This window comes from Thunnus thynnus, chromosome 8, assembly GCF_963924715.1.
Source record: "Thunnus thynnus chromosome 8, fThuThy2.1, whole genome shotgun sequence".
NCBI classification, from domain to species: domain Eukaryota; kingdom Metazoa; phylum Chordata; class Actinopteri; order Scombriformes; family Scombridae; genus Thunnus; species Thunnus thynnus.
Genome location: NC_089524.1, coordinates 29,966,056 through 29,992,627, shown reverse-complemented (window position 1 = coordinate 29,992,627; position 26,572 = coordinate 29,966,056). Strand labels below are relative to the sequence as shown.

The 26,572-nt window shown below is 41.1% G+C and overlaps 3 protein-coding genes and 2 long non-coding RNA genes across 15 annotated transcripts in view; 2 read left to right on the top strand and 3 right to left on the bottom strand.

The window, feature by feature from the left end:
• Window positions 1–8,073, bottom strand: part of LOC137188292 (uncharacterized) — a 12,904-nt gene extending 4,831 nt beyond the window's left edge. Inside the window, exons 1-2 of one of the 2 annotated variants that reach the window (XR_010929344.1) lie at window positions 7,933–8,073; window positions 7,047–7,145 (exon numbers count right to left, since the gene is read on the bottom strand). This is a non-coding gene — a long non-coding RNA (uncharacterized lncRNA). The remainder of the gene's footprint in view (window positions 1–7,046; window positions 7,146–7,932) is intronic. The other variant, XR_010929345.1, reaches the window with a different exon arrangement.
• The window catches only part of evi5b (ecotropic viral integration site 5b), a 34,238-nt gene extending 24,348 nt beyond the window's left edge, over window positions 1–9,890 (top strand). For all 5 annotated transcript variants that reach the window (XM_067597890.1, XM_067597886.1, XM_067597887.1 and 2 more), the window contains 4 exons: window positions 302–448; window positions 900–995; window positions 5,714–5,809; window positions 7,837–9,890. In XM_067597890.1, coding sequence (XP_067453991.1) covers window positions 302–448; window positions 900–995; window positions 5,714–5,809; window positions 7,837–8,118 — 621 coding nt within the window. In that variant the 3' untranslated portion in view covers window positions 8,119–9,890. The remainder of the gene's footprint in view (window positions 1–301; window positions 449–899; window positions 996–5,713; window positions 5,810–7,836) is intronic.
• Window positions 8,382–13,664, bottom strand: LOC137188293 (uncharacterized). 2 transcript variants are annotated; one of them, XR_010929347.1, is made up of 3 exons: window positions 13,578–13,664; window positions 12,093–12,303; window positions 8,382–8,560 (listed from the first exon to the last, which is right to left on the bottom strand). It is a non-coding gene; the product is annotated as an uncharacterized lncRNA (long non-coding RNA). The 2 variants fall into 2 exon arrangements; XR_010929346.1 differs by lacking the exon at window positions 13,578–13,664 and adding an exon at window positions 12,597–12,686.
• On the top strand, window positions 9,992–16,710 carry gfi1ab (growth factor independent 1A transcription repressor b). 4 transcript variants are annotated; one of them, XM_067597896.1, is made up of 7 exons: window positions 9,992–10,155; window positions 12,763–12,881; window positions 13,489–13,692; window positions 14,411–14,781; window positions 15,117–15,254; window positions 15,392–15,557; window positions 15,802–16,710. In XM_067597896.1, exons 2-7 carry the CDS (start codon window positions 12,770–12,772, stop codon window positions 15,978–15,980), a joined length of 1,170 nt encoding a protein of 389 aa, XP_067453997.1. In that variant the 5' UTR covers window positions 9,992–10,155; window positions 12,763–12,769; the 3' UTR covers window positions 15,981–16,710. The 4 variants fall into 4 exon arrangements, with proteins under 4 accessions (XP_067453997.1, XP_067453995.1, XP_067453996.1 ...); XM_067597894.1 differs by having other exon boundaries at window positions 13,486–13,692; XM_067597895.1 differs by lacking the exon at window positions 9,992–10,155 and having other exon boundaries at window positions 12,303–12,881.
• LOC137188290 (protein SPO16 homolog) overlaps window positions 15,855–26,572 on the bottom strand; it is a 24,590-nt gene continuing 13,872 nt past the window's right edge. The window contains exon 6 of one of the 2 annotated variants that reach the window (XM_067597898.1): window positions 15,855–15,941. The gene's annotated coding sequence lies outside the window, so the exon portion shown is untranslated. The remainder of the gene's footprint in view (window positions 15,942–26,572) is intronic. The other variant, XR_010929343.1, reaches the window with a different exon arrangement.

Sequence of the window (26,572 nt, the reverse complement as noted above, 5' to 3'; positions counted from 1 at the left end):
AATGTGCATTGTAGTACGGACACATCAGTAAGTACGGTGTAATCATGTTTACCTATAGCATGTCTAATAAATAATAAATGAGCTGGAAAATAAGTGTATTCTCCACTTGTATTGTCACACAGTAGCCTTCAGGGGGCAGCAGTCATCTGTCCCAAACAACTCAGAAACCAAAGTGTTAAGCAATGCAAGAAGAACTCATCACTCAGCTTTTGTGTTTGAATATATCCAGAAATGTTGGATTTGTCAAAGTAAAAAAAAAAAAGGTTTATATCTATAAATCTATAATTCTTTGCTCTCTCAGAATCAGATTCACAGCAACCACCTGCGACGGGCGGAACAGGAGAGCCGGTGTCTCCAGGAGCGTGTACAAACACTGACGGTGCAAAACAAAGATTTACACGTGCAACTGCAAGAGATCAAGCGGAGACAAGCTGAGATTGAGTGCAAGGTAGGAATCTGTTACTGATCTGCACGGCAGGATTGAGGCATGATTTTTAAAATATAACTCAAGATTTTAAAAACTTCAGAGTTCATGGTGACATGTAAATTTGTATATTATAGATTATTTTACTCTTAAGAGAAAGAAGGTCCAGTTGTGTTAAGTCTTCGCCCTTGAGCCTCATTTATATCATATAAATGATATATATATATATATATTTATATATATGTATCTTTCAACAGCAACTTATTCTGTTGTTAGCAATGATATCCCAGTGCTGATGGGTCTGTGCTGGTGATGCAACACCTCCCATCTCTCAGGGTTTTCCCCCTGAGAGATTCACACTGACACACTAACAGCTCAATAGACATTTTAGTGTCATCTAAATAGTCTACAAAACATGGACATTCAGCATCATAGATCCAGACCTGTTGTTGAGATAATGTCTTGTTTTGTGCAGAGCAAAGAAGAGGTGATGGCAGTGAGGCTGCGAGAAGCTGACAACATTGCTGCTATGGCTGAACTCCAGCAACAGATCTCAGAGCTTGAGATTCAGGTAAAGTCGACATGCACCCCCTGCTCTGTGTGTCTGTAACATCACACTGCAGCCTCCGCAACAAGCTTTGGATTTCCTCAACTCCCTCACAAACCACATTTAACATTTCTAAACTTCCTTCACACAAAGAGAAAAATGTCCCACACAGCAGTGTGAGGTTACAAAACTGAGTTAAATTTGTCTTCTTTTCATTGATGGGATGAAGGTTTGGTCGTTAGTATTTCATCAGCTTCTTACTGTGAGCTTCTTCATGGACTTTATAGTATCTGATTGCAAGTTAGAATGACGGTGGTTACTTCACATGAGTAATTTCTGTATTTGTGTTTTGTTTGAGCTCTTTGAAGTGGGCGGAGCTCTGTTGGAAAGAGGTGATGTCATCGATTTCCATCCACCAATCACAGTATAAGAATCTAAATCTGATAGCAGTTGATGTGTTCTTTGCTTATGTTGCTAAGGAGACACCAGCAGCAATCAAATCTGATCAAACCACACCCACGCACTCCAAATGAAGCAGATTAGTAATGTTGTACAGAAATATTTAAGATCTGAAACTTAAGTTTCACAAGTGTAAGAGACATATATAGCAGTGGAAATGTAAGATCAACAACTAACCAGGAGATGCAGTCTGTAAATAGTACAGACTGCTGTGGTCTTTCCAAAATAAAAGTAAAACTATGTCCCAAATCATAAATCTGTTAAGACACACAATCTATGAAGTTCAAGATTGTCTGGAGCTGCTTTAAACACAGTAACTATATTAGTTTAGTTTTCTAGTTGTATTTTTATTGTGTATTTTGCACAAATTGTAGATGTAAATACAACTTGTTTAGGAGTTATGTGTGAAGACTCTTTTAATTGGGAGATGAATGAAGTTGAACACTTGCAGATGAACTTAATCCCTGTGTGAACACGTCTTCACAACAGAAAGTAAAGAAGCCAATATTTATCCTCAAACAAATGTAACGCCACACACAACAAGGGTGACCAAAACAAATACAGGCCTGGTCCTTCATCACCAACTCTGGGAGAGAACTGATTGATAAAAGATAAAATTATCTAAAAATCTATCTCAAACTAGTGCAGTGCCCGATTGCTTATTGCTGCTTGCAGCTTTCTCGAGAACCACATATCTATATATATATATATATATGTGCGTGTGTGTTTAAATGTTTTAATTGGCACATGTATCAATTAAAATGATAAGGAATTAATAGATTAAAAAATAAATTGTTTTAAATCCAGACAGAATCTTCACCAGTGAGACCTTTCTACTCTCCCATGTTTCGTGCAGCACACTTGCACTGGATAAGATAAGATAAGTCAGTATTTTACTCAAATTTACTGACATTATCCCTCTGGACATGTGTGACAACATGATAGGCCGCAAACTTTTACAGTCTTGTCTCTAAATGTACTAAATACATAAGTGTTACTGAAACAGAGAGGGATGAGACAGAGAGGAAGGAAACGAAGGGCAGTGTGACGCAGAGTGACTGTGTTTCTGACTCCGGCATTCTCAGCTCCAGTTTTAAATGCAGCAAAGTCAGATGAACTCATGTTTGAACAGGCGTGTACCAGAGTCTCTACATCTCCTCCTCTACCATCCAGTGTGATCGACTCTTCAGCTGACAGCGCTGTCGGCAGCAGGCAAGAAAGACGCTCCATACTGCACTTGCATAGAGTCAGAGCCCTGAAGCCCCGCCCCGATGTGATATGACTGTGTACATGGAGCAGAGTGGCTTGCTGTTGGCTTCTTTATTCCGAGTTTATTAATATCGATCATGTTGTGTGTCCAAATTGCACCAAATATGACACTGCACTCCCAGCCATACACCCGCCAAGTATAGACTCGATCAGATCAACAGTTCAAGAGATATGCGAAGGACATACATACATACATACATACATACAGATTACTTCCTTTAGTAGAGAGAGAGAGAGAATAAAGCTTCGTTATGAACAGTGAGTGCAGCAGGCTGTAGGGGGTGAATCTTTTATATGCTTTAAATTGCACTATAGTATGAATATGTGTCTGAAGCCTTTTATGGAATTCTTTCTTTGTTGCTTGAGATTTGAGCCGGTTGAATATGTAGAGTTTTTTTTTTGATGAGTCAGGAGACATTTGTGAGTAAGTGTCTGACACTTGTTATTGAGCCCACATATGTACCTATAAATTATTAATATTTTGGAATTTCGAATGATTTAATGTTTTACAACTTTGAATCACAGCTTATTGACTCATCAGCACTGATCAGCCAGATAGACATAATGTGAAAGTCGAAAAAAATCTTTACCAATTAATCAAGCATGAATGTGAAACTCAGAAGCAGTGATTGTAATAGTTGACTGTTTTCCAGTAAATACTTACTAGAAGTACGATTACGAGTACGGCAGCAAAGGAAAAGCCAAAGAAATAAATCATGAGGTTCCCAGAGCAAAAACACTTGACATGCAAAACATGTGTAGTGTGATTTCCACCTTAGCCTGGTACAGATGGGCCAATCAAAACAATGAACTGAAAGTGTCTAAAATCTGCACAAAAATAGCAGAATTGTGTGTTGATTCTCACTGGGCAGCAGTGCAAGGAATCCTTTCATCCTTATATAGTGTTCATATTAACATTATTGCTTAAATAAATTCATCTAGTGTTGATAGAGTTTGTTGCTTATATTGATTGATAAACTGTGAACATCAGTTGCTTGAGTGTCAAACCAAAAACGTTGGTCAACTTTGAATGGAGTTAGCGACAGTTCTGTTGGAAACATTTGTGACTTTGGTCCAGTGGCGGATGCTTTGCAGAGTACCGTTGCAAATATATTCCTGAGTTTAAGATGTTTCATGTAGTCTTAGCTGGAGGCCCAGACTATTTATAAGTATGACACCTACAAAAACCTCCCCCTCTTCCCCTTCACAGGCACACACAATCACACAGTGTGGTCTGAGGTTTTGTTACTAGGTGATAGAGCAAAAACATGCAACACCAGAATTTACCACTACCGCCCTCACGCTTTTTAGAATCTGCATAGCGAACTTTTAGTTCAGTACGTCAAAAGTGTGCACGGCCTTATGTATGTATGTGCATGCATATTATCTTCCTAGCAGGGGCAGGATATTAGATCTAACTTGTGTCTGAGCTGAAATCACTGTGCCAATGTTGGCTTCTTGGTCTGTGGTTTGGTTACCTGTTCTGTAAGTTGTGGGGTGCTTCAGTTGCAAGAAAATTTAAATAAAATCAAATTTCAGTTTCCTGCCTTCCTCATCTCAGATTGTGACGCATGTTGTTGACGACAGTTTGCATCATCACTATGATCAGATTAGCTTTGTCTAATTACTGAGTGAGGAAGACAGAGCTGTGGCAGTAATTGATAAAGGAACTCGTCACTTTGAACATTTTGATGATGTGCACTTTTTTTTAATCTGCAGAGATTGATTTAACAGATAGAATTGAATGGCAACAGCTACTGAGAAACATGGTGAACATTGTCAGTGAAACTCAGATGTCTAATAAGGTTTTTGTGTAGGACTCTTTCACTATCACAGCCATAGCCTCAGTTTGACGCCACCGCTCCAATGTCTCTGGGCATGATAGGAAGTGGTTTCTCATCTTCAAGCTGAGACTATACCAAAGGTGATATGCATGGTTTATTTTGAGGTTTCTATGACATGCTCAGAGATTTATACTAAATGTTTCAGCCTGAAAAAGGACATTACTTTTTGATTTACTCTGTATTTGTATTAATAGAGGAGATATATCTATCTCATTAATCTGGCACAGCCCAGGTCAAGACGCGAGTTCAGAGCAGTCAGCACATGTCTGTACTGTACACAAAGACTTCATCATGGCACTTGGAAAAGATGTCCCACTTTCTCCTCTTCTATCACTCCACCGTTGAAACTAAACAAAGTTCAACAGACTTTTGTGAGACGTTTGACATCTCCAGCCACAGCCTGACACCTGTTGATTCACGCAGCTGAGCACAAGGAAGTCTTATTAACTGTCTGGCCTTTACCGTTGCAGTGTTTTGGAGCGGGGGGAAACCTCAAAAACAACAGATTCTTGGAATAATCTCACTTGTTTAGACCTCTCCATGTAAAAAAAGGCCTTCTGGGACCGGCCATATCAACCCCACTTTACCACAGGAATCAGAAGCACTATCTGTATTTTGGGGTGTTGGCCAGCAAGAGAAGACAGTCTCACCTCTTTACCTTTACACCCCGCCCCTGCTATGCTATGTAAACATCTTCTCTTTCTTGCCTCACTGTTTTCATGCTACAGCCTGTGAGTTGAACTCCCCTGTGCGCCTGTCACTGGTCTCACCATATAGCTGGCAGGTTCATGGGTGTGATTTGAGGTTTGAGATCGAGAAGATGTTTGTCTTCAGAGCCTGCAGATGTCTTCACTGAGGAAGATAAACATCACATGGGCTGTTTAACTGTTAAAGCTGACAACCAGCCTCATCCCCAGGGCCCCGGGAGGAAATCAAGCACAAATGACACAGTTTTGTGTTTTCCCCTGACATCTGCCACACACGGAGGACACTTTGTGATGCTGATTTTTTTTTTTTTTTTTTTTTTACACGTGCCATTAAGTCCCAAGTTTAACCACTTCATCTCCGCAGACATGACATGATGCTAAATAGTTCTTCACCGTATCAATATTTAGAAAACCACCTGTATCACTGTGGCTTTTATTAAACTCACGTCTCTTCTACCAACAGAAAGAAGAAGGAAAGGTCCAAGGCCAGCTCAACCACACAGACTCCAGCCAGTACATCCGCGACCTCAAAGAACAGATAACAGAGCTAAAACATGAGGTGAGACTACAGGTCCATGAGTATTCAAAATACCTTCCTCTGCACCTTTTTTTTTTTTTTTTTTTTTTTTTTTTTTTCACTTTTAGAGATTCAGATTTGTTGTTGCCATTTCTTTGATCTGTCATTTCAGAAGATTTCACAACATTCCCTCAGATATGGTTTTACTTTGAGGCTAACAGATTAGTAGAAGTGTTAACTACACCCAGAGACTTCCTGTGCGGAGCTACTATTGCATACCTTTTGAAAACACCCTCACAGATACATACACATCTCTCCACAACAGGATTTCACCTGGTTTATCACAGTGTAAAGCCAAGATAGATAGTAAAGATGTATGTTCGTATTTTGAAAACGTCTTTGTAAGTAGAAGTGAAGATTTGATTGTAAAAAAAAAAAAACAACTAATGAATGTGATTAGTGCTGAATTTGTCTGACATCAGAGGACTGAAAGCCTTCTCCCCTTGATTTTAATGTGTTAATGTCAGCAAATCTTAAATGACGACGCATTTTATTACAAATGTCAAATGGTGAGTTTCTTCTCACTGATGATTGAGAAGCTTGCATTTATTTTTAAGATGGCGTCTTCAAAGAAGTAGACAGGCGCATTCAGAGTCATTTCCTTTGTCACTTAGTGGTCATCGTGGATAGAGAGTGGCTCGCTATGAATCATTCTAACTCAAGTGTCTGCTGAGCAAACCTGAAAGTTGAGAGTGGCTTAGTAACAAAGCCCACCCGCCTCCTCACTCACAATTTTAGCTCAAACGTGCATCATATTGCTGGAAATTTTGAGATGTTGATCAGATCACAATTTTCTTTTTACATGACATGACAGACACGGCCAAGTTTAGACAGGTGCAGGTAAACATAGGCATATTTTCTGTATTCCATTTTACTGCTCGCTGATGTATAATGTATATGTGTGTAATACGTCTCTTCCTACATGTCTGTCTGTTGCATGGCAGGCCGACCCAGGTGAGTTGGTACAGATGTCCATGTGACCTACAGTTGTTCAAACCTGACCTTGTGTTGACCCTCACCTCTTTGGCTCTGTAGCCCTGTTTGGGACAGGAGACAGTCCTAGATCCTTCCCACTGAAAAGCTTAGGGAAGTGGCTCTACGCTCTTTATTGGTATTGAGGAAAGTTAACCCAATGACCAGCTGCCAAACCAACCACTAGTCAACACCCTTTTATCTTGTTGTAATACAAAAACATGCTTCAAATAAAGTGTCATCTTACCTTTGTGTGGTTTGAGTGTGGCCACAGTGGTCTGACTGCTGCCCCTTGTGGTCGAGGAGGGGGGGATTACAGTTCTCACCAACTGTAAGTCCAGTCTGGCTTAATGCAACAGAAAGAGGAAGAAGAAGTTGAGTAAACTTATTTAGACAAGTCACATAAAGGTCAGATTTCTGCCTTTTCAGAATGTTTGGTTTTATTAGAGAGAAGACTTGGGGCATGAGGAGTAATTGGTTGTTTTGGCAAATATACATCAGGTTAGCGTCCCTACGTCTGATAAAGAGCAGCGCACAGCCGCCTCCCTAAACTTTTCAACAGGACGCGTCAGGGACTGTCTCCAACGCAGTCCCAAATGGAGCTAGCCCTGCTCCATCAAGAAATGATTCAATCGCTGTGTCCCAGATCCATACTACATATTTTTGAGTATACAGTGCATTGACACTGGAAAAGTGACAAAATTAAGTATACAAAATCTGCTTTTTGATTGTGCGGTTAATGAGCACTATTGTCCCAGTATACTAACAGCAAAAACAGTATATACATACTATATGCTGTTGGTATGAAGTATGGGAGTGGGACTCAGGTGATATGTTCTCACATTGTTCCCATTTGGTTTCTGATTGTTAGATTTGTGAAAGACATCTCATTCTATTTGTGCCAGTGATACTGAAGAAATATCACTGATGATAATTGTATCTATTCATATCCTCTCTGTCAGTACATGTGTTTGGTTTATTTTAGCATGCAGGATGTAACAGTTTGCCCCTAACACTCGTCATGTTGGCTACCACAGATATGCTGCTTAAAAGGGCAGAGGGGCCTGGCCAAACAGCCCGCTTTTGATGGGATCCATATCGTCAATCACTATGTGGGGGATGATGAGTCTTACCATTCTTCAGATGAAGATGGAGTCAAGGACCCCACCCTCCAGGACACCCAGCAGAGGAGCGGCGTTGGCGGCCCTATCAGACTGCGCTCCAACCTCGAAGACACAGACAGCGAGGAAGAGGAGGATGGGGAGGCCCTGCGGCTCACTGTACCTTCCAGCGGCAGCCACAAGTCCACCACCGTGTGACGAGCACCCGCTGGCTGCCAGAGTCAGGACACAGGCTGTCAGCACTCACTGAGGAAGAGAGGGTGTTCCCAGCAGCCATTTCAGAGGAGAGGTTTAGATCTGGAGTACTGAATTTCAGAATGGAAATGCATCATCATTTCATATCATAAGAATTACACTTATAGGTTTAGTTTTTCTTTGGTTACCTCCCTTTTGTGGTCTTTGTTTTCTTCCGGAGGGCGGCAAACAGCTGTCTGAGCACCACTGATAGCTAGCACATCATCAGTCTGCACCTCAGCAGAAAATGGAAAAAATGTGGGGTATATCAAACCCAACTGGGCCACAGAGACCACAGAGACCAGAGGATGAAGGGCAAGGTATAGCTGGTGGTGGTGGTGGTGGTGGTGGTGGTGGTGGGTGGGGTAGAGGGTTGTCACTCTGTCACTCCTCTAACCCCATCCAGCTAGGTACAACACAGAGAAAGAGACTGTGCAATAAAATATTTTATGCTATCTTACACACTTCATCCAATGTGTTTTTATATTTTTAAAGCATTTTATAAATGAACATCAAACATATTGATGCCATTACTACTAAGTGTCCATCATGCAGAGGCAGAAACGTATGAGCGGTGAGTGCGTGTGTGTGTGTATGTGTGTGTGTATATATATATATATCTATTGTCTTGATGAGCTTGATCAGAGCCCAATATCAAAGCCGCTCGGATCAGCCAGCGTTGACTTTTTGGCCTTAGCACATGCTGCATGCCTTTAAACGAGGGCTAGTGTACCATGAGGTCAATATGACATCTGCAAACTTGTAGATATGTAAATGTGTATTATGTCTTGTTTTGTTTTGTTTTTTTCAATTCCCTTTGAACTTGAAAATATGTATCTATTGCATATCTGACATTTAGAATATATTGTACAATACAGAAAAAAGGGACATGTTAGTTAAAATGACAAAAACCTGCTTCAGAGACAGCAAAGGACAGTTTCTGTTAAGAGAAAAAGACTCATCTTTCCTCACTAGAAGGCTTCAACTTACTGTTTTCAGAGCAGTAGAAAATGGGACAGATTTATTTCTTAGCTACTGTTGCTGTTGTTCTCTGAGTTCTCTGAAAGCATCCAGACTTTACTTTCAAAATGAGCCCTGCAGAAAATCAATTCTACGCATAGTAATTGCTTTTTGCTGTTGAGTCAAAAATGAGTAATGTCTATCATGTGTTTTGTGTATCACAAATTTGCACGGAAATGGATGACAGACCTAGGGAACTTCAACTGGGAGATAAAGCCGAGATAACACAACATACTACACTTTATAACACAGTGTGGAGGGGAGTCCAAGATGCATTTTGTCAAGTGTTACCAAAGTAAGCACTATATTCTGCATTATACTGTCAGCAGGCCAGTCCCACTCCATTTCACACGCAAGGACCTGGATGTGTAAACGTTTCTCTGAATGTCCGTGTTGAACACTAACTCCTGTATTCACTGACAGACATGGTGGAAGTGAACGCAGCGGTCTTGGCCGTCATGTCCAGGAAACAGAAAAGATTCTGACTTTGGGTTTGTGATGATGATGATGATGTCCCGTTGATCAACAAGATATCCTATGTCTTTTGATGGGAGAGGAACTTGTTTTGGCACTTTTTTTGAGTCTGCAGTGCAGTAAGGACACAATGGCAACGCTATGGAGCATTCAGCACACTCTGGAGACTACATGAGATTGTTGTGTGTGTGTGTGTGTGATGATGATGATGAGTTCACAATAAAAATGTTTAATAAACTCTTCCACCTGTGTCTTTTCATTGTGGCTGTAGACTAATAACTTGAGTCTAGTCGTGCAGACCGAAATTAATTCAGATGACTGTGAGCACATGTGGGATGTTTTGTCTCAACTCTGCCTTCCTCTGTTAAGATTCTTGCTTAGATTGACTGCTTTCAGGAAGTGATTTTTCGCGGTTTTCAGAGCTAAGCCTCAACTACTAATCATTTCATGCAGAAAACCACATTTTAAGAGAGCATTGCACTTCGGGCGCTCTGAAAGATTAACCAGGTTTGTATTTCTGCCAAATGCCGCTGATGATTTTTTTTGTATTAGACGTTGAGTGCAGTGTAGTTATAATAAGTGAAGTACTGTGAGATCAGAGTGTTTTTTTATATTTAATGCAGTGATTGATGATGCTTGCGGATATCTTGAACATGCAGCACTAAACTAACGTCCCTGAATGCATCTCATGACGCAGTGAGAGCCGGTTAGTTAATACAGATGTGTTCAGGCTGGTGTGAAGCCTCGGCATTGAAACAATTTCAGTTCAACATATTTTTGTTTGTTTGTTTGTTTTGTTCGTTTGATAAGTGCCAGATTCTGTTACCATAAAAATCCGATTTAAATCATTTCTAATTTAATCGGTGTGTAATTGTAATAGATTTAAATTTAACGCTACCCGAATTAGAGATAAAATCGCATGATGTAAGCTATTAAATAGATGTAATCAAGGTACAGCCTGGACTGCGTTACTGCTGCTGTTTTTATATTTATAAATACTGAAACTAACCGCATGTTTGTTCTAATGAAATCCTCTAACGTTCACCAGGGCGCATTAAAATCTAACACTGAGGTGCCGAGTGGGACGCTTCAATCATTTGCTGTTTTCACATGTAGAGGCGTTTGTGACGCTGAATTTCACCAGTGGTTAAGAAATATTTTTTAAAAATTACGCAGGAAAAAAAAATTCAATTTACAACTACACGAACAGAAATACTTTCTACTCAAACTTTGGCTCCCGCTGACCTGCGGGTGATAAAAACTTTTTTATTATAATTGTTATTATGATTATTATTGTTTTCATGGGTCCGTTGTGTTTACGTTGATGGTTATAAGCAGCTTTACGAAACTCTCGGCCTATCAGCTCTCTGCGGGCAGCAGGGCCCGTCTGCTTCTGCTTTTATCATATCTTCATATCTTGACCAACACTGTGTCCGGATGCCACCGCCGTGATGTGTCTAATCTAGCTGAGGCATGTGGCGCTTTGATTTCCTGTCTTTCATTTACTGATGGGCTGGTTACTCTGCAGCCGTAACGCTTTTCTGAGAAAAGTTCTGTTCTCGTAAAAATGCATTCATTGTAAAGTGTAAGAGTTCATTATGGAGCTATATTAAGCTTTGTGTCCTTCTGACTAAACGCTAAAGCTGATTGGACAGTTTGAAAGAGTACCCGAACCTATGTGGGTTTGCAAATGTGTGTTTTAATGGAAAAATCTTTACAGATGTGGAAAATTTGACTTGAGCTCATTACGTTTAAATAAATGCGGGTGTAGTATGACGAGGCCTTACTGCAGCTTTATCTAAGATTTGACATCCTTTAGTTAAATGTAAAAAGTAAGACGTTTTAAGCGCAGAAATTGGTTGATATTCACATGCAGCATAATAAACATAGTTGATTTTATTCAAGTCCCCCTTAAAGGTGATTCATGTATTCCACCTGCGGAGAATAAAAGGGACCTGGACGCACAGCTCTATTGTTCCGTGCGTAATGACGCTAAACAGGCGCTATAATCTGCGTCCTGCAGAAAACAAGTTGTCTCTGTTATGGGATTCTTCCCTTTCAGCATAATGTCCGGGGTAATATGAAACTGTCCCCGCAGGCGTGAGGGCGGCATGTGTCTGTCACATAGCTAATAACAGTCTACTGGCTCATCAACTGACCACCAGACCGGGACAAAACCTCCCTAACGTGTGGACCCCCGCAGCCCCTGGTGAGGTTTAATCACAGGTGCTCATTTTGTTTCTTATACTGAATGATTGCCTGTCAGGCACAAATGTGTCACTGCGTTTTAAGATCGGACTAAAACACACTCCTGAGAAGCCAACAGCGATGCACAGAGTGGTGCGGTTGAAATTGTATGTAGGCTATATATGCATATATGCTGTAACTGACGATGAGCTAAGCCTATATAAAGCTTTCAGAATTTCCCCCACCCGTTTATTTACCACTACGTTGAACTGCAGGCTGTCTGCGATGTCCCCAGACACCCTGGAGTGCGCCTCCGTGTTTCCTCTGCGCCCCCTGTCCATCTCTAAGATTGAGCAAGCCGCTGATAAAGCGTGTTTCACTCTTCCTGATGGCTACGAGCTCCTCCGGAGACACGAGCTGCAGTCTGATCCTAGGGGCAGCCAGCAGCTCCAGGCGGTGACCTCAACACTGCAAAAAAAGTGTCAGATTCAAACTTACCGTCGGGTTTCTATTTTCAAAAAGCTGCTAATAATGCCACGAGTGTTTCCTGAAAGTTCAGCGGAAGATAGTAAAGGCAAATCTCTACGTCACGTTATTTAAAAAAAGTCCTGAAATGAGGTGGACTGAGGAGAAGCAACAACAAGTCGCCTACGCTGCAGACTGTTTTAATGATGTGACCATGCTACGTGCTGACAAAAACACTACAGGCGGATATTTTTTTGCAGTGTAGTGGGCTACAGTGACACCTGTCCGTGCAACACCTGGCAGACGGGACGGTCGTTCTGCGCATGCTCCGTCGTCAGGTTGAAATCTCTTAAAGCACTTGCAGCCACATCTCCCCAGCAGTGGAGATCAAATCTTTGCAGGGTTCAGATCGCGCAGCTCCTCTATACAGCCGGATTATTCTCACTGATTGTTTGTGCACAGCTCAGAGATGCCTCGCTCCTTCCTGGTGAAGAGTAAGAAGGCGCACAGTTACCACCAGCCCCGCAGTTTAGAGGATGACTACAGCAGACTGGACACTATACTGGCGCACATATGCTCAGGTATGTGCAATGATGCTGCTTTGAAATATTCTTCACTGCGTAAAATGTTTCTTTAAATGTTAAAATTTGTACTCCATCTGAGGATATAAAATATAGTTTTTTAAAGACTAAGATTCAGTTTTTAACCACAGGCGATTTACACACGCATTATTACAATTAAAGGCATATTGAGTAATGCTACAGAGAGGGAAACAAGCATCAGAAATATAACTGTTTAAAGAACTAAAAACATCCGTTCTGATTATTGAAATAGGCCTTAAAATGTTTTTTTCTCCCAAAAGTGCTGAAACAAAAGACAGAATTCACAGAAAAATCTCCTCTGCAAAAAATAAAATTAAACATCATTATATTTATAGTGACACAATCATTTTTTTAAAATTCTCTATTGTTTTTCTATTATGATACATTATATTGCTAGAAGTGACGTATTATTTGCTTTCCCATTTTATAACTTGGACACTAATAACTCATTTTGACAGTGACGCTGTTGTGCCCAAATAAATCTAAATTTAAGTGCCATTTATTTATTTATGGATTTATGGAGGATTTTACCCTGTTGACTTGCTTTTCGTTGGGATGCTGACTGTCGTTTGTGTCCGCTCAGAAGCAGATAAGCTCCCAGACGAGGCGGACATGTCAACGGACATGTCGGTGGACATGTCGGTGGACCGGTACGGTTTCTCTCCGGACTCTCACCTGGCTGACGCTGCTCATTTCTCCCCGAAATCCCCGCTGAGCTGCGCCGACAGTGTGTGCGCTCGCTCGGACTACGAAGACTTCTGGAGGCCTCCGTCCCCCTCTGCATCACCGGGTACCGTTCTCACACACTCTCTCTCTCTCTCTCTCACTCTCCCACCCACACACACACACACACACACACACACACACACACACACACACACACACACACACACACACACACACACACACACACACACACCGACACAGCTCCATCACTTCCTTTCATTAGCACTGCAAGTATCAAAGGCCCAGGAGGGATATCACTACAAAAGAAAGAAAAAACACATTATTTTTAATGCTAAAGTCTCTGGATTATTATTATATTTTTACATGAGGCTATGTCTGTTTGAAATCTATTGTGAGATCATTTATTTTTTCAATATATTTTAAGCGATGATACTTTGTGTTTGGGGATGATCACATTCCTATTAATTCCCACAAAAATGTATGAAGCCTTGGTGGTAGATTACATCACAGTGAGTAGTCTATCTATAACTAATTAGGCTACTATTTTTTGTCATATAATTTATTTGTTTATAGTTCTGAATAGTGTTTTTGGCCTTGAAATAACTTTAAGCCAAATTACCCAGACTTGTTTTATTAGAGCGCCTTTTTTCCCCTCTTATTCCTGATTTTCCCAAACAGTCTCACCTTCTGGGAATTCTCTGAAAGAACATTGCATGACTCCTTGTATCAGCCCTGTGGAGCCCTGGGAATGCCTTCCCCTCCTTCAGCCATGGCACTGGTATCATTAAAATTTCATCTGACCTCTCTGTTTCTTCCTCCAGTTGATTCTGAGAAATCGTTGTCCCCTCTGGTGGATGAGATCCAGCCCTTCACCGTTCCCTTCCGGCCGTACACGTGGAGCAGCTACCCGGGGCCGAGGCTGAGGCCCCTGATGCAGCAGAGCCTCCATCCGAGCGTGGAGGTGGACGGAGGCCCGGCGGCGATGGCCTTTTACGGGGACAGGAGCACCGTGTACGCAGACCGGGCTCTGGGAGAGGAGACCTACGGCGAGTACCGGAGGCAAGCTGCTGCTGCTCTGATGTTTCCCGAGAGAGGCCTGCACGGGAAAAGCCACGATGCGAAGGCCCCGTCTGACCTGCTGTGTTCCAGTCTGATCCTAAACGGTGCTTATAAGTGTGTCGAGTGCAGTAAGGTGAGGATGGAGACGTCTGCACAACCTCAGCTTTGTCGGGATAAATAAATAGATGACTTACACAGGCTTTGGTATGAAAACTTCAAAGAAAAACACCAATAACTTGATGATTTGGGGTCATTTGAGTTTTTAATTGTAAATCAAAATTATTACTGTGGAACTAAGCAAACACTGACTGCTAAAGTTTGTATGAGCAAGACATCAAACAGGGGCTCTGCTCTGTGACTGACCTCTGACCTCCAACTGGAATCAATATTCAGTTACGCAAAATATTTTTTAAATGATTTGTTCTTTCCAAATCTTCCTTAACATTATTATGTTTGTCTGTCCACCAGGTATTTTCTACACCGCACGGTTTGGAGGTGCATGTCCGCAGATCTCACAGTGGTACTCGGCCGTTTGCGTGTGAAATCTGCGGTAAAACATTTGGACACTCAGTCAGCCTCGAGCAACACAAAGCTGTACACTCGCAGGTGACTTCACTTACCCAAGAAACCTCCAATTCACACCTTCCCCTGTCTTTTTCCTCTCGTTGTCGTTTTTGCTTTCCTGTCAGCGGTGCACTGCTGACTTGAAATCATCACTAACCTCGCCTCTGCTCACGTTTCAGGAAAGAAGTTTTGACTGCAAAATATGCGGTAAAAGTTTTAAGAGGTCGTCGACTTTGTCGACGCATCTGCTCATCCACTCTGACACTCGGCCCTACCCCTGCCAGTACTGCGGAAAGAGGTTCCACCAGAAATCAGATATGAAGAAACACACGTTCATTCACACAGGCAAGTAGAGAAAAGATAGAAACACGTAGCAGTACACCTGGCAGGAGTTATTTGTTACTGGAGATAAATAATCTGTGCGTAACCGGCCTCCCACCTGTGCGCAAAAGTCCAAAATCTTCCTGATTTGAAGACATTTTAAAAACTCAGATTGGAAAAATTGCTCATAACCAAGGCTATAAGAAGAAAAGATGCTTTAGCTAATATAACTGAAACTAAATATATTTTAATATGGTTTTTTTTCCAGGTGAGAAACCGCACAAGTGCCAGGTGTGCGGGAAAGCGTTCAGCCAGAGCTCCAACCTCATCACACACAGCAGGAAACACACCGGATACAAACCTTTCGGCTGCGACCTCTGCGGCAAAGGTTTCCAGAGAAAAGTGGATCTGCGGAGACACAAAGAGACGCAGCACGGACTGAAATGAAGCGTTCAAGAGCCGCGCTCACCGCGCACACCATGTCATATAATCCCTGTCTTTATTTTGGAAAAAAAAACGAGAGGAGAAATCTGACAAAGACATAAGACATTACGCTTGAGGACAGTTTCTGGATCAAGATTCACTTTGATCCACTTTTAGTTTCGTAAAAACTTCATATGAAAGTGCATTGAAATTTATAGCTATATAATTTATTCTAATGAGGAAAACGAATACCTAACGACTTGTTTGCAGTGCGGAGACATCGGCAACACTACCTATAACACAAACCTTCTGCAGATTGTTCATAAGGTCCAGAAAACCAGAGATAAGCTGCGAACTGTAAGAAATGCAGATCAGATATGATGAAGCGTGATAAACTCATTTATCATGTTTATATGTCGACTGATATGAATCAGCTTTAGAGGGCATTACACCCAAAATATTTGTACTCACACTTAAATAACCGGATCGACAATAAAGCTACCAAGAAGCAGTGATGGAAATCTGCGTTTCTCCAAAGAACAGAGAGGCATTTTGTTTTCAGTTCGAAGCTGCTGGCAAAACAGCCTGAGCCTTTCTCACCATGCTGGCATCTTACACTTTTACATTTTGCACATTTTTTTGTCATTTTAGTCGTTTACAATATGAATTACATTTTTTTCAGGCTATTTTATTTTCTGGTTGGTTTAAGAGAAATTAAAACTGCAATAATAAACTCCAATAGTGAAACATGAAATGAGAAGATGACTTCTTTTTTTTCCAAATGACAGAAACGGAGGGAGTGAATAAAACCGGTGGTTTAGATCAGACTGCTCATCAGTTTCACCACAAACACCTAAATGAAACAGCTTGTTTCTTTTCTCACACTCTCTGTAGCCTTGACGCCATTTATTGTGTGTATAGTATTCATAATATATCAGAAAATATTGCAATTTATTTGTACATTATATTTTTTACAACTTTATTATTATTATTATTATTATTATTATTATTTCAATTAGTAACGGATTGTGCTAGTTTAATGTCGTTATGAATTATTTCTCATTGCGCTTGTGCAGCAATTGAGTTTTGAAAGTAAAGCGCTTCATTATAACCTTCCACCCACGAAACAAAACTAACAAGCTAATAATAATAAATAAGCCAATAAGATCTTTGTTTTCTGACGTGTTTATGAAGAGGAATTAAAGCTTTAGGCTGATGTTGGACATTTAAGCATCTTGCTGCTGTGATTGGGATTGCCCAGAGGCTACCGCAGCTCCTGTTTGTTTTGACCACTGCAGCCATGTGTTTGAACCTTAAACAGTCTGAGCTGATTTAACCGTTAACCAGATGCTTTTTACCCTCATGGCTGTTATTAAAAAAAGAAAAAAACAAAAAAAACAAAACAAAACGAGTTTTGGCAGAAAGCTGGCAGCGCATGCAGCAGCTGTGCTCCTCTGGGGGATTGGTGCAGAGAAAGTAGTTTAAAATAGATTCTTTTTGTTTGACTTTATTAATAATTTTGCTGAATTGTTAAGTTAGTGATGAGCAGAAATTGATCTCACATGGGGCCTGTGGGTAGATTCATTTGGATGTGCAGTTTGAAACTATCAGGAAAAAATAGTCATATTGAGACACTGGCAGTAAAGACACAGAGTTTACAGCAAATGAAAGACACTACCGGTATATAAATCCTTATGACAGACAGTGACACACAGTGTGATGGTAAAGAAAAAGGTGTGATTTCCATTTAGTCATCATCAGAACATAATAAACTCATGAAAACCAATCAATTTACTCATGAGAAATGAGTTTCCACTCTAGATAGCATTATTTTCATATAACTTCCATCACGTGGATGAAACAGCTGGCTGAGACTTTATACACTGCATCACTGATACTGTCAGATTAATCACTTGCCTAACTTACCGTCTCATCTTTATTACTCTAACACAGCAAAAGAGAAAAAAAAGAGGAACAATCAGTTAGTCGTCTTCCCTCAACATTGATTGAAATCACTGACTCACAAAGATTTTCTATGCCTCACTTCCCCCAAAATCGTACAACATCCAGGCCTGCGAAAATACTGAATATTTTAAGCCCCCAGATGAACAGACTAAAGGGGAACAGGAAAAGGCGAGCTCATTTGAAGCTGGAGGGATGGCGATGTAATGCAAGACTTACTGGAGCTGTGCACCTTGGTGCTGCGTGGCAGGGAGAGAGCCACGTCATTTGTTCTCTTGAGATGTAAATACATTACATGTGGAAAAAGCTCATATACTTTTATTTCTAAAATTAGTTAAAATTACATGTGCACAAAGTGTCATTTCAAAGAGTGGCTCACCTAACAGGAAATCTGCAGACTATAAAGGAAATTGCTGCAAGCGTCACAGATAAATCACTTAGACAAATGCTGCTGTCTAAAAACGGGTACGCGCACTGTTCAGGCTGATGTTGAATCACAGCACAGGGGAATTTCCTCCTGTTGGAATGAAGAGTTTGTCGTTAAGTGCCTTTAACACTCTGAGGCAGCCTCAAGCCACCAGCATGACCACGACTCTCAGCAGTAACGGACAAGTGGGTCATCTCAGGTGTGATGTCTCACCGCTGTGCAGAGCCGGCAGACATCAACTGAACTTTGGAAATCAAACTCCTCTCATAACTTTTTTATGCGTCTTCTTTAAAACGACAGCTTGTTATTTAGAAACTGAGCGATTTGTTTGTCTCGTAAGGTGTTGCATGATTCCCTCTGAGAGAAGCTCCTCAAGCACAATCTCAGAAAGAGGCTTTTCAAGCAAAAATCTTCAAACAAACCATTAGGCTGACCAGATTTCCTCCAAGGGCAGGGGTGGATTTTTTTTAAAGCATTACCCCACTGCCCCGAGGCATATCAAATATGAATAGAATATGGCTCGATCGATCGGGGTGGGCGAGTAATCAGAGCATTGCAGTCTAAAAGGCTCAAATCTTGGCCTGCATCTTGGTCCAGAAGTGCACGCAAACACACTCAAGGAATATGTGCAACACACACACACACACACACACATACACACATCTGTGCACACAACCACACGTTTGTACACACAGAGGTAGTGGAATTAATTTCTCTTGACAGACACAGTTGTGCAATTAGAAAGTTCAGAATTCTGGGTTTCGTGGTTTTTGGATGATTCATTATTAATCTGAAATTAAACATGAATTATAAAAGAGGGATTTTAGAAGCACATTGGTGTTTGATTTTTCTGTATCTTCCACAGTTTAAATAAACTGCGTAAATTCCAAATCTGGACTAAAACAAGAATATCTGTTATGGGTTTTACTGTCAGATACCTTTGACAGGGCCTGTTGTCTCAAACGACTGTAGAGAAGAGTTTTTATTCAGATTATTCAAGAAATACTTTAATATAACATTTTTTTTTGCTATGTAAAGACACAAAATTTTGAAATGGAACATGAAAAATGTTGAAGAGACATTACTCAGCAAGCTGCAACAGCTTTTGAAACCAGACTCCATCTCCTGATTTACAAATATGATATGTGGCCTGACGGAGTGAAGGAGAGAATCAGATCAAAACATCATATGCGATACCGTTTAAAAAGAAAGCAAAGATCAAGATCACAAACACGCAACTGACAAGCATCAATATCTGGAATCAGCAACATCTGCTTAATATGCTCATGAGAGAAGACAGAGAGGACACTTTCATGAAGAGAGAGTCAATGTGATTGTTCCCCCTGAGGGTGAGCGGGCCTGTTGTGTATATTGTGATAATAATGTGGCGCTTGCTCTCACGCTCTGTTCAGCAGATTTCACACAGGTTTCACAGATACATAGAGAGATAAGATGAGAGGGACACAGAATTTCAAAGAGCAAGCTTCGGAGAAAAAGCACTGATTAATATGCTCTTGTGTGGGGACGATAACAAGAGCTTCCTGGAAGATGAAAAGATATTAAATAAACTGATGACTGTTTTCATACCCTCTGCATACACACTTCGTTTGGGAAAGTTTTCTGCATCAGAGAGACTTTTATTCTCACCTGTCCCCTCCCCAGTTGACACGCCAACTAAGCCAGGACAGATGAAGAGAGGCCGGGCTCATATAGGACACAGCTCTTTTGTTGCAGAGGCTTATTCATTATTCACCTGATCTGAAAAACAGACTGCAAACCTTCTGCACAGCTGTCATCAAGCAACAAGGCGTAGACACAAATTATTCATGACTCTGGAAAGAAAAGGCAGCAGAATGAGAGGAAAATAATAACAAGAGACACCAGTGAGGCAGCTGACGGGCTGAACACGTGTGGGGAGAGTCGGGCCTCTTCGGGCTGACAAGCCTCCTCCTGGAGCGCCAGCCGTGGCTACAACACGCTTCCCCTGCCTGCCTGGACCGCTTTGACACACCTACTGACTTTTACACTGTAGCATGAAACAAGGATGCAAATGTGTGTTTATGACTTTTATATTGTTTAAGAGATTTTTTCCCCATTAATAAGCCCATTTATCTCAAGTTCATGTTTCAACAGTAATCAGTAAGTGACTTAGTTTAGTATCTCCTCATGTCTTAAGCAGCTCTTCTTAAGGTGTGAGGTATCTAGTCAATGCTCTTTTCACCTGCCTTAATCAAAACGTTTTAGACAGGTACGGATTGCACAAAACTCTGCCACAGGGCTCTTAACTGAAACTTAGACATGGGATCATATTACACCTGTTTTAGCTTCTCTACGCTGGCTGCCTGTTTGTTCCAGAATTGATTTTAAAGTTGTAACTTTTAAAGCACCTAGCCACATTACTGAACTGTTAAAGGTCCAGTGTGTAAGATTTAGTGGGATCTAGAGGAACAGACTTGGCAGAAATGGAATATAATATTCATAAGTAATTTTTAATTAGTGTATAATCACCTGAAAATAAGAATCATTGTGTTTTTGTTACAAGAATGAGCCCTTTATATCTACACAGGGAGCGGGTCCTCTTCCACGGAGCCCGCCATGTTGCACCGCCATGTTTCTACGGTAGCCCAGAACAGACAAAGCAAACACTGGTTCTAGAGAGGGCCTTTTGCATTATTCGCAAATTTCTCAGCCATCGTAGGTTCTCCTACACGCTTGGAAGAGGAGGGAGAGGCCAATTTTTTTTTTCCTAGGATGGTGAAAACATAAACTGCCCTACTCTGCCTCTGACTGGCTAGTACTCGTTGCCTTCATTGGTTGGGTTAGTTAAGTTAAGGTATGAGGAGTGAGATTGGTTAGGGTAAGGGTAAGAATATCAGGGTAAGAGGCCAATCAGAGGCAGAGTAGGGCAGTTCATGTTTTCACCATCCTAGGAAAAAAACTATCGTGAGGGGGAGGGGTATTCAGTTCAATCTGCAACCTCACCACTAGATGTCACTAAATTGTACGCACTGGTCCTTTAAGTCCATACAAACATTAACGTAACCTAAGATCCTCGAGCAGTGGCCTCTTAGGCATCAGACTCAAAGCTAACAGAGTCTGTGTCCTCTTGAAATCACTTCGCATAACATAATATGACACATTCATGCAGGAAAGTGTGTGTGTGTGTGTGTGTGTGTGTGTGTGTGTGTGTGTGTGTGTGTGCACGGGGGGTGGACAGTTATGTTGTTTTCAGTCTTCAGGCCCGTTTATAATGGCATGTCCCAAGGTGTTTGTGCGTGTGTGTGTGATTCTAAAGCCGTGACCACACACACACACACACACACATACAAACACACTCTCACACACACTAGTGACATGAGAAAATGGTGGAGGCCAAATGAGAGCCGACATATTTCTCTGGCCGCCTTGAAAGCTTTCCATTAGCCGGGCTCTGTTCAGAGGGTCTGGGGCCCTGAACAGCATGAGTCCGTGTGGGGGCTGGTGGTGGAGGGTTGGGTGGGTTGTTGGGTGGGTTGTTGTGGGGGAGGCTGGTAGGGGATGGGGACCCACAGGTTTGATGAAAGGGGGGTTGGTAAGGCTGTCCGCTTATTTAAAGACATGTTTATCTGGTTCATTTAGCATTACATATCAGTAGACAATTTGGATGTGAGCTGTCAGTCACGGACAAAAAGGCAGCTGTGTTTGAGTCTGTGTCAGTGTCCTCTGCTCTCTGGGTGCTTTTACACAAAAGATTTCATATTCTGTACCTGTACAAAAAAAAAGAACCTGTGTTCAATCCTTTTACTGCATCTGCTGCTACATAACTTGCCCCTCTCTCTCTCTCGCCTTGTTGGCCTGGTTTTGTCTTTTATCCAAAGTCATGTCTAATAACAAATGAATCCTGAAGGTGACATTAAAAGGATCCACTCTGGGTTGATAACAAAGGATTCTCTTCTCTTCGGGGGGGAAAAAAAACATGAAAAGGAAATCCTCTGAACACAAGTGACAAGAAAGAACAGCCTTTTAGTCAGTAGTTGATATTCTTGTTCACTCAGAAAAAGGCTTTACATCGCTGAGAATTTGTGATGAGATGGTGTGCGGAATATAACGCTGTGAGATTCATGCACAAATCCATGCATGCTATACAGTTAACATGCTAATGTGAGAAAAACACTATGAGCAGCACACACAGGGTTGTTGACTGAACTAAATACATACTAAATAATTTTGTGGCTCAGATGGAAATGTGTCCTTAGCACATTTCTAGTTTTCTTCACATTTCCAGTACACTGTCCTTAGTATGTGACCGTAAAAACGGTCACATACTAAAGTTTTTAGTCAAATTCTACTACTTTTTAAAAAATGTATTCTTTGTCCAGAAATGTTCTGATTCAAATCATAATTTTGCTAATTTTAGACAATATTTTATACATCTTCCGTGTTCAGAAAACATTTATCATTTGACAAGTTTGGCTTCTTTTATTAAACATATTAAATGTTTACATTAAATACGTTAAATGGTATTTAAAAAGTAACATTTTGGTATCAGCAATAAAACTATTGAAAATTTTCATTGATACCAAACAAATATAAAGCTCAACAGTTGTACTGATGTCAATGATCCTACTACTCAAAAGTGTAAAGCACATGTAAATTACAATGTACTTATGCATAAATAAACAAATCATATACAGAATCCACTGTTGTGTATCCAAAATATAAATTAAGTTGTAAACTGTGTTGTTACACAGGAAAAACACAAAACGCTCATTCTGTTTATATTATCTATGCAAACAGCAAATGATTTGAGTGAGCATGGCAGCACAAGATGTTACTGTGTGATACAGTCATACTCTTAACCTGGCCTGATTGCAGCTATGAATCTTTCTAAAATATTCATAAGATCCATTTCACAAATGACCAAGCCAAGCATGTGCCTGTATCTGAATAGCAAAGAGAGTGCGAGGCGAGGAGGATCTATAAGAGGAGCCCGCAACCGGAGGAAGGAGTACAAAATGACAAAGATTTATTCTCAGCCATGATCAAATATTTATGCTGAGGCATTCAAGTAAAGTTACTTTTTGTGTTCTGATTTAATGAATGATTTGAGCAGTGGCGGTGCTGGGAGGCACAGATGTTGGGTTTGCTGAAGCCTGCACTAATGCCCATTCAGGGGTCTGTGTGGTCATGTGTCAGACTGCAGCAGGATCAAAGCAGAGTAATGCCATTGTGGAGATCACAGCATAGAGGAGTAGGATGGTAAGTACTTCCGCAGCCCCAGAGGTTTACACTGGGCTGCGGCTGAGGCAGACGGAGCGAGAAAGGAGGGGAATAATTACTATATTAATATTTTGTCTTTTTTTTTTTTTTTTAAATCCTGCCGGAGAAAGGTTGTTTTTAATGGCTAAAAGAAAAGGTGATCTGGAATCATTAGCCGACCTTTGATATTTCTTGTTCTTTTTATCACATGCCAGTATGTTGCCAATCACTCCATTAGAGATGAGCCACTTTCCAACAGGCCTGCATACGGTGGGATTGATCCAAAACGACAAAGCCACAGTCAAAAGAAATGGATCCCGGCTGTGCAGTGACTCTCCCATTCTCCCTCTGGCATCCTCTGAAACATTAATGACCCCAAGCTGAATCTGATCTGTCCTTCTTTACTCAGTGTTTTATCTTTACTCTGAAACCGTCTACCCACTAATAATATTCATGTAACATCATCTGAGATAAATATAAAGAACTGATTAGTTGTGTCACAAAACTTTTCTGGATAAATTTAATCAAACTGAAATGACAGTGGGTTTAGGTTGAGAAATCTGACAAATAATACAGTATATAGGAAAAAGTTGAACTTCATAACTATGAAAAGATTCCAAATAAAGTTGTTAAGTCTCCAAATTCAAAGAACAGTCAAGATCAGATGACCTGAAAGGAAGTTGTGAGTGAGCAGGAAGTGCCAGGAGACATCTTTGGCAGGTGAAATAGAAATTCTAACACTCAAGTGAACACTTAAACGGATAAAGGGAGTTTGGAAAAAAAAAAAGGCTAAAAGCCTCCATCACTTCCAACAAGACATTGGTACCCCAAACACAGTGTGTCAGCATCTTTAAACACCGGAGAGAAGGGGAGATGACAAAATCGTTTTGACAGCCAGTTCACATGTAACATCTCCGATTCATTCACCTTGGGGAGTTGCTGGGCAGTTTTACCCTGCTGCCGGGGGAAACCAAGCTCTGTGTGCGATAGCAGAGTGGGCAGGGCAGAGCTTGTGCGCCGCGCCACGCTCCACTTATTGATCAGAGTCAGACAGGGTGTCAGTCTCCACAGCCCCGAGATACAGCAGGCAAGCAGCAGTTATCTGTGTCTATAAGGCGTCCGCTCTGTGTGTATTGATTGGGAACAACTCGACACTAGGAATTGTCATCAAAATGCTGATTTACAAAAGGTTGAGCAAGTGGTGGTGAAGTCTGCATGGTCCAGGCAGTATGGATTTGTTGATGCAGTTCCCCCAGCGGTGCTCAATACCAGACAAACGTGGCAGCACAGGAGAGGCGTCCGGCCTGGTCCTTTGTCTCGCCTTGGGAGCTTTCACCTCATAGTACACGGGTACATAAAGCAGCATTACGCCATGTTGAAAGATGTGAAAAAGACTGGAGTACATTCCCCCAACAGCCTTTGCCAGAGCACAAACAAATGTTCTCCAAACACACTCACACACTCAGACCACACCCGCACAGCCCCTCCCTGCAATTGTTTGCCACAGGGGCAAAGCTTTTACAAAAAGGGGCCGAGGTCAAGATTTTCCCTTGTGAGACCACCATCTCCATTAGCTCTCAGTTCACCAGGGTATCTCTTTCCCCCTAAAGATATTCTACTTCTAGACTCTACTTCCAAAGACTAGCAGTGAGAGAAGATGAAAAAAAAACACTTACTGTAAAATCATCTCCACATCACTTGGATACAGGCTTTGACTTACGCCAGTTCACCCAAATTACATCCAGACATATTTTTCCACATAGTGATAATCTAGCCATGCAGATACAGTAGTTTCAGTTTTATCTGCTGAGGTCATTTTGGCAGGACAGGATTGCAAGAAGAAAACGTTTCAAGCCGTCCGACTTCATCAGTGTCACAACTGTGCAGAACAGAGGCCACTTAAATAGCAAAGAAACAAGTGAACCAATTCAAGGTAATTGGCATTACACCTAGCAAGCAATCACATATTAAGATTGCAACAAAATGTGCACACAGTCTACCAAATCTACTACATGAAACTCCACAAATCTATGAAAACACATCATATTTTAATGCATATACAAATATGCAATAAGTAGACACTGCATAGCTCCCTAATCCACAGTTAAGAGAATCAAAATATCTACACTGGGATATTAAGAACGGACCAATACAAAACATAAAACCTTAAAAAAGTAAAGCATGGTACACTGTGGAATGTGGAGAGGGGCCTCTGCAGAACAAGAGCAGCAATTGCTTCCTAACCCTAAAACCCTAAAACTTTATGTAAATATTGCCTTTACATAGAAGTTTTAATAGTTTAATGAACAGCACTTCATTTATGGCTAGACAAGGTTTACACAAGAATACATGGCTTTCCTGTGATTTGGGTGAATTGAACGAAATTCAAACTATGAGACATTTAAATTCAATTAAGATCCTTTCGCTCAAAAGGTAAAGCAGCAATCACTAAAGCAAATCTGGACTGTATAAAAATATCTTAAAATCAAATTCATCTGCGCGGCTCAGAAAGCAGCAGTGTAGCTGAAGTGGGACCCCTGGGAGAGGCCCTAAACATGGCAGTTTTTCTTGACAAGCACAGCGGGGCCTGGGGAGGTTTTGGGCAGACAGGAGAGCTTGCAGCAGTCTGCTGAGGCCTCCGGGGGAAGCCGACTGGATAAATAGTTCACTTAGAACCTCTTGCTCTCTAAGAGGTCACCAAGGAAATATGGGATGAAGAGGGAAAATGGAGAGGCTTTATCCGGCTCTCATAGGATTGCTCCCTGTTTGTATATTAGACTACTCCATAAATACTGCACTATCTGCTGCACTACTGAAATGAGATACAGTCAATCATGTTTCATTCCTGCTCTTTCTTGTTCTCTGTTTTCTTCGTTCTTGTTCTCTAAATCAGAGAACAAACTCATTTAACTGTACCTTGTTTTCAATCAGGAAATATGTAATAAACCTTGAACTTCATCCTCAAGAACACACGCTGTACATTCAAATT